Source organism: Berghia stephanieae, chromosome 9, assembly GCF_034508935.2.
Source record: "Berghia stephanieae isolate SIO BIC M18660-M18661 chromosome 9, UCSD_Bste_1.3, whole genome shotgun sequence".
Taxonomy (NCBI): Eukaryota; Metazoa; Mollusca; class Gastropoda; order Nudibranchia; family Aeolidiidae; genus Berghia; species Berghia stephanieae.
The window spans coordinates 2,338,109-2,357,360 of record NC_088368.1 but is presented as its reverse complement, the minus strand read 5'-3'; the positions used below and the strand labels follow the sequence as shown (position 1 = coordinate 2,357,360).

The 19,252-nt window shown below is 37.0% G+C and overlaps 1 protein-coding gene across 1 annotated transcript; it reads right to left on the bottom strand.

Annotated features, from left to right (window-relative positions):
• Nucleotides 1-1,133: 1,133 nt before the first annotated feature.
• LOC144979485 (beta-alanyl-dopamine/carcinine hydrolase-like) lies at nt 1,134-12,672 on the bottom strand. Its single transcript, XM_078926163.1, has 9 exons — nt 12,566-12,672; nt 11,519-11,653; nt 10,043-10,169; nt 8,616-8,783; nt 7,924-8,057; nt 6,692-6,757; nt 5,855-5,999; nt 4,990-5,160; nt 1,134-2,237 (listed from the first exon to the last, which is right to left on the bottom strand). Exons 2-9 carry the CDS (start codon nt 11,647-11,649, stop codon nt 2,010-2,012), a joined length of 1,170 nt encoding a protein of 389 aa, XP_078782289.1. The 5' UTR covers nt 11,650-11,653; nt 12,566-12,672; the 3' UTR covers nt 1,134-2,009.
• Between the last annotated feature and the right edge of the window lie 6,580 nt (nt 12,673-19,252).

Sequence of the window (19,252 nt, the reverse complement as noted above, 5' to 3'; positions counted from 1 at the left end):
TTGGTTTTTACTGTGTTGCTGACCAGAAATGAATTTTGGTTTTTACTGTGTTGCTGACCAGAAATGAATTTTGGTTTTTACTGTGTTGCTGACCAGAAATGAATTTTGGTTTTTACTGTGTTGCTGACAGAAATGAATTTTGGTTTTTACTGTGTTGCTGACCAGAAATGAATTTTGGTTTTTACTGTGTTGCTGACCAGAAATGAATTTTGGTTTTTACTGTGTTGCTGACCAGAAATGAATTTTGGTTTTTACTGTGTTGCTGACCAGAAATGAATTTTGGTTTTAACTGTGTTGCTGACCAGTGCCTGATAAGAATAGTTTCTTTATAATTTATAGCTTCCAATAACTGGGTGGTGTTCCTGGCCTCCCATAGTTGGCAGGGTGGCACTTACCGTCTCTCCTATCCCCCTATAGTTGTTTTCCAATTTGCTTTCTGTCTTTGTCTTGGATTGAGATTACTTGGTTTTGTCCTGGCCCTGGCCGTATACCCTGGCTGAGAGGGGAGTCAAATGCAAAGTTGTTTGGGCAGATGATATTTATTTTCCTTTTAAATCATCTCTCTGTTATGTATTATTATATTTATTTTGAATGTATAATGTAAGCATTTGAGTGTATTCCTCTTTGTTGGATTGTGTGCTTGTGTCCGGATGAGACTTATAGATCTCAAACTAAGTACATTGGTGGTATGCTCTTGGAATCTACATCTGATCCCTATTTGTTCCCAGTTCCCCTATGTCTCACTTTCTCTTGGATGCTTTAATTGTAATTCTAGAACTTTTTACTATTTCATTTTCTTCCTTTTTACTGGTGCTGATATGACCTTAATGTGTTGCAAGCGCCGTAAAACCCTTAAAAACAAAAACAAATTTGTAAACATTTGAGTGTATTCCTCTTAGTGGGGACCCGTGCTTGTGTCTGAATGAGACGTTTAGGTAATCTCAAATTAAGTACATTGATGGTGTGGTATATTCTTGGAAACTATTTGAAACAATTCCTCTTTGTCTTACTGTTTCTTGAGTGCTTTTATTGTAATTCTAGAACCTTTTACCATCTTATTTGCTTCTTTTTACTGGCGCTATGACCAAAATGTGTTGCAAGCGCCGTAAAACTCCCAAAACAAAAACAAACAATTGAAATTGTAAAACGTCAAAATATAAGCTTTATGAAAGCCGTGAAATTTGGGTTAACAACGTGCACATATTTTAGGTCTGATAGCCGGACACAAGTATGGGTTTTATTTCACATTGTTGTGATGCGCTGGTTTGAGAGTATTTCCATTACAAGGGGCCTTAACAATTTGGGTTATCAGACCTGCACAGATATGTACACATCCGTTTACAATCATCAACGATAATAGCCATCGGCTATGATAGAGAATGATGGGACGGGAATGGTGGACAATATCAAGGAATGGACAGGAAGGAAGATGAAGGAACTCTTGGAGAAGGCCAACATTAGAGAAGAATGGCGGAAAGTGGTGAGATCTGCATCCGGTGTATCCCCCTGACGATCATCAGATCGTGATGATGATGATGATGAAAGGGAATGTATAACAAAACAATACAAAGGCATTTCATATAACAATCTGACTAGCCCAAAACCTCGTGAAAAATTCCTTTCTTTTGAGCATTTATATAGCGCAATATCCACTAAACGTGCTCAAAGCGATTTACAAGGGGTCCCGAGCCAACTGCAACACTTAACATGTAGGATTAGACATGACGCCTGTTAGGCGATAGTACATTTTTTTCAGACAACGCTGTTAACGGCCAGGAACTCATTTTACACCCGAGTACGGTGAGAGAACGTGAGCAAAAAAAAGCCTTTTTCCAAGGACTCAACTATGCATCGAGCGAGGCTTGAACTCAAGACCTTCGATCCGGTATTGAGCCCGAAACGTCCCGTGTTTGGTATTTTGTTCTCTTTTTAAAGCTGTTTCAAGTTTGTTCTCATGACTTTTACACACCACAACGCTCAAAGATTTACGACATGCATTGCTGAATCAATCAAAGTTTCTCGTCTGTTATTTGAAAGTGAAAGGAAGGTTTGAACCCCTGTGAGACTGGGTTCCCGTGGTAGAATTCAACCCGGTTATTCAAGATGTCGGCGACTGTGATGAAGATTGTGGAGATTCCGTCTGTGGCTGTCGTTGGTTCTCGGTAGATTGGATAATCTTGTCGGGCCGTGTCGCCCAGAATGGTCAGGGCTGATTCTCTGGTTCTCGGGGCTTCCATCTGGTGGGAGAAAAAAAACAAACAGGGTTGATGGTTATTGATAGGTTTGTTATTATTAATAGTGGTGGTGGTGGTGGTGATGATGATGATGATGATGATGATGATGATCATCATCATCATCATCATCATCATCATCATCATCATCATCATCAACAGCATTATCATCATCATCGTCGTCATCATCATAGGCATCATCATCATCATCATCAACAGCATTATCATCATCATCATCGTCGTCATCATCATAGTCACCATCATCATCATCATCATCATCATAGGCATAATCATCATCATCATCATCATCATCATTATTATATTTATCATTATTATATTTATCATCATTATATTTATCATCATTATATTTATCATCATTGTTATTATATTTATCATCATTGTTATTATATTTATCATCATTGTTATTATATTTATCATCATGTGTATATCTCTGTTATTTTCATCATTGTTATTATATGTTATTATATTTGTTATTATTTATATATGTATTATATTATCATGTTATTATATTTATATCATTGTTATTATATTATCATCATTGTTATTATATTATCATTCATTGTTATTAATATTATCATCATTTATAATTATCATCATTGTTATTATATATTATCATCATGTTGATAATATATATCATCATTGTTATTATATATTATATCATTTTATTATATTTATCATATTTTATTATATTTATCATCATTATTATTATATTTATCATCATTGTTTTATTTTATTATATTGTTATTATTATTTTTATATCATTGTTATTATTATTATATTATTATTATTATTATTATTATTATTTTATTATTATTATTATTATTATTATTATTATTATTAATTTTATTATTATTATTATCAATTTCTTTATTTTACTTCACTTTTATTCTTGTGTGGCGACGACAAACTGCATAACAATCAAGAAAGACAACCCATTACACAATTGATAACAATTTGCATGGTTACTTCCCTTCCCATTACAGTCTGCGTGTCTGGTTAATTACTGTTTTGCGTTTAGGTAAAATGCTCACGAGTTCTGCCCAAACGGAAGGGACCATAACCATGGCCCAATGACAGGGATTGGCAAACATGGCGAACTTCACAGATTTTACTATCAATGGTAGGTGTCTAAGTAAAATACCCACTATCCTACCACTTGATCAATAAAACCAACAAAACTATAAACTTAAAAGTTATAATATCATCGAGAAAATCGTGTGATAACTAGTCACCCATTCGGTGGTATAAAAACAATAACAATGATGTTATTGTTTATAAACAAACAACTATGTTTGTCTGAGCCCGTGTAAAGGTGTGTCACACATTCCATATTCTGATTGGTCAAAATCTATTGGTTAATTGATGGTGACCTGTTGCTATGTCTGTCAAGCTATAGACATGGTTGCCTTTTTAACTAGTATCTTAACTAGTTCTTCAATCAACATACAGTTCATACACTTTTGAAAATTACGTCAGTTATCGTACATTTTATTAAAACTAGTCGAATAAAAACTCAAGTTATTTTATTTTTTACTCGATAATTTAAAATAAAGTATATTTTGGCCCTGAAATCAACCGCTGGGGGTGAACCGAAGACTCATAGCCACCTTAAGTGCTTGTCTGTCGCCTCGAGTAGCTAAACAGCCCACATATCCTGAGCATCACTCACAATTTTAAAACAGATTATTGGTGTCGTCAGGTTTTGCGATGCAATTCCTTTATCAGTGTGTCACAATATTGTGAGCAATACTCACTAACTGGGCCTGACCTATTTGTGTGTTTGACATGTACTAAGGGTATCTCAGGCCTTTTCATACAGGAAATAAATAATCAAGGGGACGAAACGGAGTGAATGGCAGGAAATATTTTGATTGGTTAATGCTTAGTCACCCCGTGTGGTGTCCGGGGTCCCTCAACATAGAGGGTCAATAATATCCCAACGCCAAGCCAGCGTGTCGTAAAAGGCGACTAATGGTGTGTGATTCCCCCATCTTTGAGTCACCTGGTCCTCCAGGTTGGGAGTTGTCGAAGGGTTAACAACCCTTTCCGTAAAACTCAAACCGTTACAGAAACGCAGACGGACAAACCAAATCCTTTTTTTTAAGCTTGGGTGAGCGAAGAGTTTCTGCAATGACAGAATTCATGAAGGACAACAGACAAACCCGAAAGGACTCTGCTGACCCGATGACGTCTTCGCCAAACAAGCAGCTTCGAATTGCGTCGTGGAAAGTTTGCACCATGTATGAAGCAGGAAAAAGCTCTCAAGTTGTGACTGAGATGAGAAGATACAGGCTGCATATACTTGGAGTAAGTGAAACCCACTGGATACACTCCGTACAGAAACACCTCAAGTCTGGGGAGAAGATTTTATATTCAGGGAGAAGAGACGGGATTCATACACAGGGAGTAGGAATAATTCTAAGCAAGTTTGCCCAGAAGTCGCTGAGAGGATCATCATGGCGTCCTTTACAACATGGAGTAAGATCAACATGAACATTGTACAGATCTATGGCCCAACAAATGATGCAACAGATGAGGACAAAGATACATTTTATAGTCTGCTACAACAAGTCATTGACAAGTTGCCAAGGAAAGACATCAACGAGATAAAAAAAAGTTAGACCAGGATAGAGAAGGATGGAAACTGTTTGTCTGTGGCCTATACCCTGACCCAGGGTGAAAATGGCAATGATGATGATGATGATGAATGCTTAGTAACGGGCGACACATCAATTACCTGATGAGATCTTTCTCTCCTGGTGGCAGAACTTGTGTTGTTGTGAATCTCGGTGTATCCGGCCAGGAATTCGATGCTGTTGACGTGAATGAAATGACACGGTTTCGAACCATCCGCCTCCTCGTGTAGTGTGTGGACCGCTGTGTTGGATTCGCCTCTCTGTGGTCCGATCTGACAGAGGATAGATTCAACATGAAGTCGCAGAAGGAATATAACAGCTTCAAAAACATACAAAATACCAAACACGGAATGTTTCGGACACACAATTCTTCTTCGGCCAACAACAACAAACAAAACAAAAAACCCACAAGAAAACAATGAAAACAAAAATACATTATTTATCGATCGATGTAAATATTCCTCATTTTGGCAAAAACTCCCAAATGCAGGGTTCAAAGAAGACTTCGCGAAGTCCCAGGTTTGAGGGTTTAGTGAGAACAACTCATAACAATGGCTGGCTAAAAACAATAACAAAGAGTTGAGTAACGTCAATTTTGTTCCTTCTGTAATCTGATTGATAGAATTTAGGGAGAGCTACTCATATAAATGGCTGGCTAAAACAAAAACAAAGAGCTGAGTGACGTCAGCTTCATTCAATCTATAGGGAATAAGATTAGCGGAAGAGTAGCGTCCCTTGATTGGACGTCACCGGCGGAAAAGTTATTAGAGAGAGAACGGCATGTTGGTTGTGCGCATGCGTCTCTAGTCCTCGCTTCCGGAGACACTTCACTGAAAACGAGGACGAGAGAGACGCATGCGCAAAACCATGTTGACGTTCTCTCTGTAAGGTGATGTCCAATCAAGGGACGCTACTCTTCCGCTAATCTCATTCCCTATAAAAGATGATATATTATTTCCTCCTTACCTCCATGGAGTACATCGTTGAGGGATTCTTGACGTCGGCCATGTTCAAAGTGAATCCATAAGCCACGCCCACTCCTGCACTCTTTGCCAGCGCTATGGCTTCGTCAAAACTTTTAGCTTTGATGACAGATCGACTAAGAAAGTCCCTGAAATTTCAAACAGTTCTGATTACGAAATGCAATTGTTTTAAAATGTAATATAATATATTATTCTGCCCCGCACCATAAATAGTAAGGTGTAATGATATCATGTTTACGGTAATAATGTGTGACGTCAGATTAGAAAACCTTAATTTCACTTTTTAAAATCTGATTCTTTTAAAAAGAGGTATCTGTCATTTTAGTGTTTTTGAAGATGTCTTTTATTCGAAGATGACGAAATAGTAATCGATGGAGGGGTGGAATAAACGATTTCTTACACTCTTGGGTTTTGGAATTCGAACTTTGTTCCCAACGTGTACTCACAAGCTCGTGCAGTGGTTGGAAACACGTCCCTCTTCAACAGTCGTAACGTCACTTCCCTTGTAATGACGCATAGCAACTTAGTAACTGGCTCTAAACTATTGGAACAATGGCGGACGCCCTTATGAAATATTTCCCTGGCGAGCATAAAAGCGTATCCAGAGGGAAAAAACATTATAAATCTGATCATGTTTTGACTTTTATACATTCTGATCACAAGACATATGAAAAGGTCGAGCCAGCATGAAGAATAAAAAGTACAGATTTTCTTTGTTTAGAACCAATATGGCCGCCGTTGCTGGGCGACGCGACATCAGACTATTGAATCCAATTCCAAAAACCAAGAGTGTAAGCATGGTATAAAAACCGGTACTTACCTTGGAGGAGTGTTTTCCACAACTATATTAGGGTACAAAGCATCAGAAGTGAACACCATGCCATGTCTGGAATTATATGGATAATAACATTGAAATAAAAAAAAGATTTTTTTTTAAACCTTCCTCATTCATTCCTTCCTTTCTTCCTTTCTTCCTTCTTCTTCTTCTTCTTCTTCTTCTTCTTCTTCTTCTTCTTCTTCTTCTTCTTCTTCTTCTTCTTCTTCTTCTTCTTCATCTTCTTCTTCTTCTTCTTCTTCTTCTTCCTTCTTCCTCTTCTTCCTCTTCTTCTTCTTCTTCTTCTTCTTCTTCTTCTTCTTCTTCTTCTTCTTCTTCTTCTTCTTCTTCTTCTTTCTTCCTTCCTTCCTTCCTTCCTTCCTTCCTTTAAAAAAAAACAGGCTGGTATCGATCCCGGTCACAGGCGAAATTATTTCTGACTCCTTTACGTTTTCACCCAGCTGTGGTTGGGTCGCTGGATCTATTAGATATGGCTGAAAGTATTATCGAATGAATAGCATCGTATCCGAAGAGTAGCAGACAATTGTTTATGTCCATTTTAGTCACTCAGTTATTTTTGGGTAGCTGGGTCTATAAGACCTGGCGAAAAGTATTTTCGATTGACAAGTATCCTATCCAAAGTGTAGCAGTCGATTTTTGACCAATCAAAACATGGAATTTGTGACACACCTTCACACGTGCTCGGACAAGCATGGTTGGTTGTTTATAAACAATAACATGAAAGAAATTGACATCTCTATTATCAGTGTTATTGTTTTTATACCGCCAAATCGGTGACTAAATATCAGACGATTTTCTCGATCACAATAAAAACGTATAGATAGAATGCGCTTGGCCAAGGAGTTCACAACATTGCCATCCGGAAGTATAACGGACCAACACACAAACTCTGTGTAACCATGAACTTTTATAGTCTGGTTAATACAGTTTAGTGAGAACAACTCACAAACGCGGATGGCAAAAACAATAACAAAGGCCTGAGTGACGTCATCTGCATACTATCTATTGATCAAGCAACAGTGGGTATTTTACTTAGACACATACCATCGATAGTAAAACCTGTGTAGCTTGCCATGTCAACCAATCACTGCCATTGTTTACATTAATGACGACTTCCGAGAGGCGTGGTAATCTAAGTGTCTATTGTTTTTGCCCGCTATAGAAACAGGGATAAGCTTATGGGTTTTTGTGTCTAGATGACAACAAGTTTTCCTGACCTGTTAAAGCTTGTATTATTGCCGGCCAAACAACCAGGGAAGCAGTAGGACGTGAAGGTCTCGAGTTCTTTACCGCCTTCAACAATCGTCACTTTGATGATGTAGCCAAACTTGTCGATGAGGTGGTAGTTGTCCTGAAAATATAACATCAGAATATATAGATATGTGGTCTTTTCCAAGGACTCAACTATGCGCCGAGCGAGGCTCGAACCCAGGACCTTCCGATCCGAAAGCGAGTGTCATCTCACAAGATCACATAGCCTCACGTTTAAACGATCATTTTATTATGGACAGTCTTTCTTTTCTCATGCTCTGAAATTCCACAAAATATCGATTTTATCTTTCAAAATACGAAAATACTCTTCAACAGTCGTAACGTCACTTCCTTCCTATTGACGCATGGTAACTTAGTAACACTGGCTCTAAACTATCGGAACAATGGCGGACGCGGTATGAAATATTTCTCCGGCGAGCATAAAAGCGTATCCAGAGGGGAAAAAAACACATAAATTTGATCATGTTTTTACTTTTACACATTCTGATCACAAGGCATATGAAAAGTTCTAGCCAGCATGAAGAATAAAAAGTAATGATTTTCTTTGTTTAGAACCAAGATGGCCGCCTATGCAGGGCGGCGTGACATCAGACTACTGAATCCAATTGCAACCACTCTTCTCCAACATCCAACTTACTTCATTATGGGCGATGATTTTGCATTGCGGGCTGTTGACCAACACATCAGTGCATCCGATACTCGTGTCCCTTTCCTTCGGGTACAAAACGTTCTTGATTTCCTTTGTGGAGGACAGCAGAAAAAGGTTCTCGAAAGGCACCCCGCTACCATCTGCCATTCCTTGAAGCTAGAGAACAGAAATAGCGAGTGGATAAATATCAAATTAGGACACGTCAAGTGTGAAAATGTCCTACATGAAAATGAAATACTCGAAAGATGCCCGATAAAACTGTAGATTGCTTTTAAGACTTTGAACATTTATCTTCCAAGCAGGGAATATTAAGGAATCAAATATTATAGATAGATAGATTGGTAGATGGATTGAAGGACGGATAGATAGATAGATAGATAGATAGATAGATAGATAGATAGATATATATATAATATATATATATATATATATATATATATATATATATATATATATATATATATATATAAATTAGATAGATAGATGGATAGATAGATGGACGGATGGATAGATGGAATGGATATATAGATACATAAATATATAGATAGATGGATATTATATAGATAAACTGACAGATGGATAGATAGATAGATAGATAGATAGATAGATAGATAGATAGATAGATAGATAGATAGATAGATAGATAGATAGATAGAGATAGATAGATAGATAGATAGATAGATAGATAGATAGATAGATAGATAGATAGATAGATAGATAGATAGATAGATAGATAGATAGATAGATAGATAGATAGATAGATAGATAGAATCAAATATCATAGCTGATATCTTCTCACTCGGGAATCAAATGTCTATAAAAATTTCAAATGAAGAAAACTCACAAGACACGACACGACATGCCTTCAGTTATAAATTCAGGAAGAGATTATAATACATATTTTTTATCGATTTCATTTCCTGATAAACACGTTTGATTAACGCGGCAACAAAAGAAAACAATGTCATATCCCGGACTTTCCAGGTCAGAGTTTGATGCCTTAATCACTAGGCCCCTATGTTATGAATGTATTTTATAGCAACAACTTCCCTATCAAGGGCATTTTAACATGCATTCATATCTTTAGCATTTTTATTATTAAATTTCAGATTAACACTTCTGGGTGTGTGTGTGGGGGGGGGGGGGGGGGGGGGGTGTGGATGTGTCATGGGACAGCGTGGCTCAGCAGTACGGTCTTTGCTTCGCACCCGAAAGGTACCGAGTTCGATCGACTACCCGTCGCGCTGTGTGGCCTTGAGCAAGTCACCTCGCCTCAGCTCATTTTGTGACGCTGCACTACGGCTGACGCCTGGGTTAATCCAGTCTTCCCTTGGAATCGATCCTAAAGAAAATGTCCCCTTTGGGATGAATAAAGGGAAATTATGTAATTTATTTTATTTATTTTGTCAACAAACCTCGTCAATATATTGAGGAAAAGCGGCCCTACAGACTTCCAGACAAGCCTTGAGATAGTCCTGTCCTCTGGCTGTCGCTGCATAGGGAATCAGAACATCTTGTACAACTTCGGACTCCCTCCAGTGTCTGGGGGACATTTCAAAATGGATATATATATATATATATATATATATATATATATATATATATATATATATATATATATATATATATATATATATATAATATATATATATATATACGTAAAAATATATAATGAATAAATGAATAACTTAATCAATGTTTAAATCATTGAATAAAGATAAATGCATAATTGAATTCAATAAATAAATAATTATATGATTAACAAATAAATAAATAGATAAAGAAATACATGGATAAATACACAGAAAAATAAATAAATAATAAAAATTAGATAAATAAATAACATTTAATAACTACATAAAATTAAATAAATAAATAAAATGAAACAAATAAATCAGTAAGTAAATAAATTAATAAATAGATTATGAATTTACAGTGCACGTGTCTCGTCCTACATGTTAAGTGTTACTGCTGGCTTGTTACATATTGTATGGCGCTTTGAGCGCGTTTAGTGAATAATATTGCGTTCTATAAATTCTCCATTTTTAAATTTAGTTTTTGATATGAAGCAAATTGGGTAGTTTTTCATGTGACTGAATTTGTTAAATTTAGTTTTCGATATGAAGCAAATTGGGTAGTTTTTCATGCGACTGAATTTGTTAAATTTAGTTTTCGATATGAAGCAAATTGGGTAGTTTTTCATGCGACTGAATTTGTTAAATTTAGTTTTCGATATGAAGCAAATTGGGTAGTTTTTCATGCGACTGAATTTGTTAAATTTAGTTTTCGATATGAAGCAAATTGGGTAGTTTTTCATGTGACTGAATTTGTTAAATTTAGTTTTCGATATGAAGCAAATTGGGTAGTTTTTCATGCGACTGAATTTGTTAAATTTCGTTTTTAATATGAAGCAAATTGGGTAGTTTTTCATGCGACTGAATTTGTTAAATTTCGTTTTTAATATGAAGCAAATTGGGTAGTTTTTCATGCGACTGAATTGTTAAATTTCGTTTTTTATATGAGCAAATTGGGTAGTTTTTCATGCGACTGAATTTGTTAAATTTTGTTTTTTATATGAGCAAATTGGGTAGTTTTTCATGCGACTGAATGTGTTAAATTTCGTTTTTAATATGAAGCAAATTGGGTAGTTTTTCATGCGACTGAATTTGTTAAAATTAGTTTTTGATATGAAGCAAATTGGGTAGTTTTTCATGAGACGGAATTAGTTAAATTTAGTTTTTGATATGAAGCAAATTGGGTAGTTTTTCATGGGACTGAATTTGTTAAATTTAGTTTTCGATATGAAGCAATTTGGGTAGTTTTTCATCCGACTGAATTTGTCAGGGTTGCTCACATCTTATCATTGATTTGTCAAACAAATATTGGCTCACCCTTGAATCCTATCTGAAAATGTTTTGCCGATGTGAAAACCGACTTGATAGAAGGTACCTCTCGTCTCCAGGAATGGAACTTCTCGATGGTAGACACCTGGGCCCTCCAATTTGTTGTAGATCGTTGTCATTGTGCTGGGGAATTGGGGAAAATGATAATGATGATGATGACGATGATGATGATGATGATGATGATGATGATGGTTAGGGAAACTTGTATTTTAAAATTTGGCTGGAAATCTCGTATTTTAAAATTTAGCAAAAAAAAACAAAAAACAAACAAAAAAAAAACAAAAAAAACTCGTAGCTAAAAATTGGGCTTATTTTTATAAAGGAAATACTCTCAAACCGATACCAAATATTGTCCATAACAACAATGTTAAATAAGGCCCATAATTGGGTTCGGTTCTCAGACCTGCTAATATATACCCCTAGGTACCGACAATCAATAATCCAAATAAACGAAGACATGAATAAAGGATTTGACAACTCTCACTAGCCAATGGAATCACACAGGGAGGTGTGATAACCCGGTATTCAACCATTTCAATTTCAGTTACGCTTCGATGAATTCATATCACCAATTAACTGTCATAGTCCGAAAAATCTTATGGTTAGAAATTTGGCCAGAAAACTCGTCCTTCAAATATCGATCGATTTAAATGACCCTCATCTTGGCAAAAAAACAAACAAACAAAAACTCTCAAACCTTGGACTTCGTGAAGCCTTCTTTGAGTCCCAGGTTTGAGAGTTTTTGCCGAGATGAGAATCATTAAAATTGATCGATATTTGAAGGACGAGTTTTCTGGCCAAATTTTATAATACGAGTTCGAGTATTTCCAGAGTACGGCTGTTTAGAGGTAAATTTTTTATGAATCATTGATAACCATTTTTTACAATATCACAATAGTAACATTTTTATTGTAATTTCCGAGCAGATAAGGGGAAAACCGAACCAAACACAGTTTAAAAAAAAAAATATTTCAAAATAACAACATTGAAGTAAATCAAAGTTCTATCATGATGTATTAATACAAGTCAACTTACGTATAGATAGTACCTGTGTCACATTTTGTGTTATATCTATGGCACAGATTTGCTTTGAAACAATCATCCGATTTGTCATCTCGGTCCTGGTTGCCAGGATGTTTTAGCAAAATATGCCAAAATAGTCACAGAAAATTTTACTGTACACCCCTCCCCCCCCCCCCCCCCCCCCCCCCCCCCCCGTGTCAAAAAAAACAAAACAAAAACAAACGTTCAAACCCGAGCCTTCCGCGTGTCACATAAATATTTAGTGTTAGATACGCGGCTATATTGTCTTGTGGTATGACACTCGACTAGGGGTCGAACAATCTACGGTTCGAGTACTGATCTCAACTGCGCATAGTTGAGTCCTTGGAAAATGGCACTATATTCTCATTGTCTCATCATGCTCAGGTGTAAAATGAGTACTTGGCCATTAACAGCGGTGTCTCGGTCGGAGACATTTTAAAAAAATATTATCGCCTTGTGGCCATGTCTGTCCTAGACGTTAAGTGTTGCTGTTGGCTTGGAACCCGTTGTAAAACAAACTTTGATGTACTTTACACACGTCATCCAAGTCGACTCAAATGTGAATTAATATCTGGCAACACTGCCGTACTCTGGAAAAACCCATATTTAAACATTTGGCCAGAAAACTCGTCCTTCAAGTATCGATCGATTTAAATGACCCTCATCTTGGCAGCAGCCTCTTATGGTTCTCACACTATTATGTTATGACGATCGACCCAATCAGCAAAGTCCGGTCCGCATTCGTCACCGTCGCGAACCCGCCTGGTAGCATCGTCACAACACACCGTTCGACTAGATGCTCTGCCGTTTCGAGTTCTTGCCCACATCGGGTACATGTAGGACAGGTGGAAAGTCCCCACTGATGAAGCGCACTTGCTGTTAGGCAGCTCCTCGGTCGAAGCCGATTCGCAGCCACCCAATGTCTCCTCTTACTGGTATCAAAGCCTGGCAACTTCTCACCAAGCTTAGAGGAGTGTACGTCCCCGCCCCCACGAGGGATTGAATTCATCTTGGCGAAAAAGAACTCTCAAAACTTGGACTTGTATTTTAAGACTGCTAGTACAAAAAACCGACTAGAATCTTTCGAAATGTGGTTGGACAAAAGATAGCTGAACATCAAATGGTCAGATAGAATAACAAACGTACAAGTTTTTGCATAATTGTTTTTACAAATTGAGCTATATATAGCGCAATATCCACTAAATGTGCTCAAAGCGCTTTACAAGTGGTCCCTGGTCAACAGCAACATTTAACATGTAGGACGGGGCATGTCGCCTGTTAAGTGATATTACCATTTTTCGGACAAAGACAACGCTGTTAACTGTCAGGTACTCATTTTACACCTGAGTACTGTGAGAGAAAGGGAGTAAAGAGCCTTTTTAAAGGACTCAACTATGCGCCGAGCGCGAGGCTCGAACCCAGGACCTTCCGATCCGAAAGCGAGTGTCATACCACTAAACCACATAGCCGCACAATAGAATAGGGAAACCCATCCAAATTGTGAAAACCATCAGAAAAAGGCAAATGGGCTTTCTTTGTCTTGTGTGGCGACGAGGACACATTGAAAGCCTAACACTCAGTGGTGACATACATAGATGGGGAAAAGAGCTCGTGGTCATCAGGGGTTGCCGTTTCTGATCAGTTTGAGGATGTCAACAAGCAACATCCCTACAGACTCCGAGTTCATGAGGGAAGCAGAGGACAGATCGTCGTGGAGGCGTACGATAGGCAACGTGCATCAAGCGCAGGCCATGGAGAATGAAGTAAGTACAAAAATGATGCTTTGCAGGTGACTTGTACTGAATAAAGGGGAAATGTCACTCCTTGTTGCAAGCTGAATGAATAGATCAAAGCATTGTGCATGGCGATCCTGCTGTATCTAATGTGTTGATGACTGGGTATTCATTTAATCTATAGGGGAAGGACCAGTGAGATGCCAAAAAACTGGTTCCTATTTCATATTCGATGTTCCTATTTGATGTCATGACTTGCCTTCCCTATTTGGCATAAAACATGCAAACTGGCAATCCTGATTTAGTAGGTAACAAAATGGGCCATAGTACAAAACCGCCAAACTCTGGGTTTTTTTAAAAAACGTATTTAAAATTTGGCAAGAAAACTCGTTGCGCAAATTATATCAGTCGATTAAAATGGACCCCATCTTGTCCAAAACTTTCAAACCTGGGACTTCACGGAAGTCTCAGGTTTGAGAACGTTTGACGAGACGAGGGCCATTTAATCGATCGATATTTGAAGAACAAGCTTAAATGGCCAAAATGTTAATTACGTATTTTTTCCAGAATTTGGCAGCAATGGGGCAATTTCACACCTATTTTATTGTCACCGACATCACAATGACTTGACATAATCCAGATACATCTTGTCATTTTAATTTTGGCCACAAACTCTAGCCTACTGACTGAGATTTAATGACATCTATGTTTTGGAGCTAAGAACACAACACATACCGCTCAACAACCATTTAATCAAAATTACAAAAGACACACCCCCTTCCTGCCCCCTATGTCAACACCCCAATGAAACAGTAACACACCACTTGCTTGAATGTCAACGTCCTGAAGACCTGAGATGCACATTCCCCCCACCAAATCCAAGCATCAGTAACACACTTTATAGTCACCTGGAACAACTACAAAAGACGTCTAACTTCTACGTCATGGCACAAAACCGAAGGGCTAGAGCTCAGGTGGTCGCTGGTTCGGATAAGTAAGTAAGTAAGTTTTGTAGCTGTTTTGTGGGGTGTGGAGGTTGAGGGTGTTGAAAAGATTGGGAGGGGAAGGGGGGGGGGGGATTCTTAACTACTGAAAGAGATCTAATGAAATCTTTGTTTTGTATGGTGGGGTGGGGAGAGAGAGGGGGGGGGGGGGGGTGGTTCAGTATTGAAAGAGGTCTAATGAAGTTTGTTTTGTATGTTGGGTGGGGGGGGGGGGGGGAAGTTGGAAAGGTGAAAAGGTGAGGGTGGGGGTGGGGGGGATTCTTAACTAATGAAAAAGGTCTTATGAAATCTTTGTTTGTTTTATGTGATTGGGTGGGGGAGGGGTTTTTTTTTAAAAAATAGGGTGGGGGGATTCTTAACTAATTAAAGAGGTCTAATGAAATCTTTAGTTTTGTATGAGGGGGGAGGGGGAGGGGCGTTGATACGGTGGGATGGGGGAGATTATTAATAGACCTCTTTGTTTTGTATGGTTAGGGGGGGGGGGGGGGATTCTAACTTTCTGACAGAGACCTAATTACATTATGGTTTGCTCACTTAAATAAAACAGCATGGCTGATTCCTGTGGATTTCAGACATTTCATGGATTATCATCCATTGTCTTTCGTGGAATTCTGAGGCTACGGCATCTTACCATCTACCAGGTGCCGTAAGGGCGTCATTTTTATTTTTGTTTCAAGCGTTGTCCTTGGGTAAGACACTCTATATAATTTGCCTCAATCGATTCAGGCGGGAATGTGTACCTAGCAACAGGCAGCGATGAATATTATAAGAATAAGAGAGATTCATAAACAGGAAGCCAAATCGAAATGTGATTCCATATAGCCTGCTGGAGATAAAATAAAGAATTCTGATGAATACTGGGTTTTAGAAGGAACGAAATTGACGTCACTCAGCTCCTTGTATTGTTTTTTTTAGCCAGTCATTTTTACGAGTAGTTGTCACTAAATTCATTGTGTTAAGGTTACACATAGTTTTGTGTGTTGGTACGTTATATCTGCCTGTCGGATGATGTGAGTTTTTTTAACTAAACGCATAGCATCACTTTATGAACCCGCCACACATTTATCCCTTTTGTTTTACTTTCAAACGACAAGATCTCACGCAGGGAACGAGGAAGAGAAGGCGGACAAGAAATAGCGGGAGAAGGGCATTGATGGATGACATTTTAAAACATTGAGCTTTTATATAGCGCAATATCCACTAAACGCGCTCAAAGCGCTGTAAGAGAGCAGGTGGGTTTAATGAGTTCACAATATTTGTATATCAATTAAACTTGGTCATTATATTTAATACTAGAAAATTACATTCTTTGATTGGTGTTACTTGGTATTTGGGGATAAAAGCGTCAAATTATAGTTGGTATTTATTATTTGGGCATCTACGGTATTTGTGAGCCTCCGCCTCGAAACGGTATAAAGTCGGATTTTTCAATTTTGGGTTTTTGGTACCCAATTAGCTTCTTTTATGCTTTAAAATTTGATACCAAATTTATAAAATTCTGATCATTCATTGCCGAGATATAACCGTTTAAAGTAGGGACAGTGTAAAAACAAGTTTTGAGAAAATCGACTTTGAAGTGAGGCACCGTTTTCACGCGCAGTCAAATCACTTGGCAAAGATAACTCCTTAGATCCGGGCATTGGAAAATTTGACGAGAATAGTAAAATTTCCAGAGACGTCAATTTTCAATTTGACTCACAGGAATTTCAGGCACAGCTCGGAGGAATTTCAATGCCGAAAGAGGAATTTCCGCACACACAAAAAAGGGGATTTGGATGATATTTGATATCGTGCTTAAATATTGTATAGATCTAAATAGATAACTGATTAGAATTATATTATGATATATAAACACATTGCCAAATGCAACCCCAAAGTTTCCTTATTTCAAATGAAGTAAAGCTCCAAATCCTAAAGGTAGTGATTGTAGTAATGATGGTAGTGAGGATGATGTTGTGTTGGTGGTTGTTGTTGTTGTCGTCGTCGTCGTCGTAATAGTAGTAGTAGTAGTAGTAGTAGTAGTAGTAGTAGTAGTAGTAGTAGTAGTAGTAGTAGTAGTAGTAGTAGTAGTGATGACGATGTGATAATTGCTGTAGTAGTAGTAGTAGTAGTAGTAGTAGTAGTAGTAGTAGTAGTAGTAGTAGTAGTAGTAGTAGTAGTAGTAGTAGTAGTAGTAGTAGTGATTGTCACAGTAAAGATTGTTCACAATTATCTTATTAAATTTTATTTTATTAAGAACTGAATTCATCTCACTCCAGTTATATTTCGGTAGGCTTAGATAAACTTTACCTTCTAATATTAGATCGTCTTTCCTTTTATAGCCTTCCTCGAATTAATTTCTAATTAGTGAATACTTTTCGTTCTACATTCTGTCACGTAGCCACTTATTATAAAAGTTGATAGGTCTAACATTTGACACTCACTTTCTCTCCACAATCTATGCCGGACGGCCAGTCGCTCTATTCCTATATATATACTGGAAGATTTTTATCTTTTGGGACTTTGTAGATATTATATCTACACCATTAAGACGCCGGAGCTTTTAACTTTGATTGTATAATCTTCAAGGATCAAACCCAAGCCCGCTGTACTACACTATAACCTCTTTCCAATTGCCTGGAAGTGGAATTTTACGAGTCCAATCCTGTTATCAGAGGAATAGATCATCCAAGCCCATCAACTGCCTGGAAACGTAAACTTATGAACCTGACATATTATCATAAGTTACGTAAAATATTCATATCTCTATTTGTAACTGCCACGATCACTGTTTATCTCTTTTAATTAAATTTCATCATTATTTTTATTTCATTGTAAACAAATCGTTAATTGTTTTTCATTTATAGTAACTAGTAAATTCTGGGGCCTCATTCTACATAGATCTTTATGCATAGTCGAGTAGCTCTTTACTCACTTGAGACCATGACATTTTGGAGGGGACACATATAAAGAATTGAATTTATTTAGTTACTTATATCTATTTCATCTAACCTTAAAGTTTAAATTGTAAAACTCTTAATTGCCCCACTTGATCATATTTTAATTGAACTCCCTATTTACAGGATTAATTTTTTTTTCTTTTTCATTTCTTCATTTAAATGGAATAGCAATTTATCCATTCATTCTTTCATTCAAATTGAATAGCATTTTATTGATTCATTCCTTCATTCATTTATTCATTTATAAATTATTCATTCATTCATTGTTCATTCATTTATTCATTCATTCATTCATTCATCCATTCATTCGTTTATTCACTAATTTATCCAATCATTCATACATATATTCCTCCATTCATTCTTTCATTCATACATTATCCATTCATTCATTCATCTATTCACTCAGTTTTTCATTCATTCATTCATTCCTTGTCCACTTTGTTATTATATCACTCATTTCATTTTGTTGTTTGCCTCATTCATGAATTGTTTTCAATATGTTTACATTCCATAACGATTCATTCACCTATCATCCAATCACTCAGTGTTGTGAACACATTTTGTAACTATTGTAAATCTTACGATATTTTATTGTTTTGTATTTCAGACATCACTGTTAAACACTCTTCAATGCCTAATTACAATTGTTGAACAACCATTGAACAAGAGAGAGGTCCCAGCCACGAACTGAGTTGGTAAATATATCCTTCATTATTCTCTTTTACATGAGTTGGGCATCACATAGTAACTATAGACATCGTAATTTGTTTTGCATAGTGATTTGTTTTAAATGCATTTTTGGCATATTACTGTTACCGAAAACCACTTATATATTATGTTCTGAAAAGTGAGTCTTTAAAAACTAAATAATAATAAAAGGAGTCTACTAGCCGTCGTGTTATATTTAGTGATAGATAACTTGGGATTACTTTGGCATCCTATTATTGTTATCACACTCTAGTATATTAGCGTCATTGCGAATAATTGTACACAAACTAACGA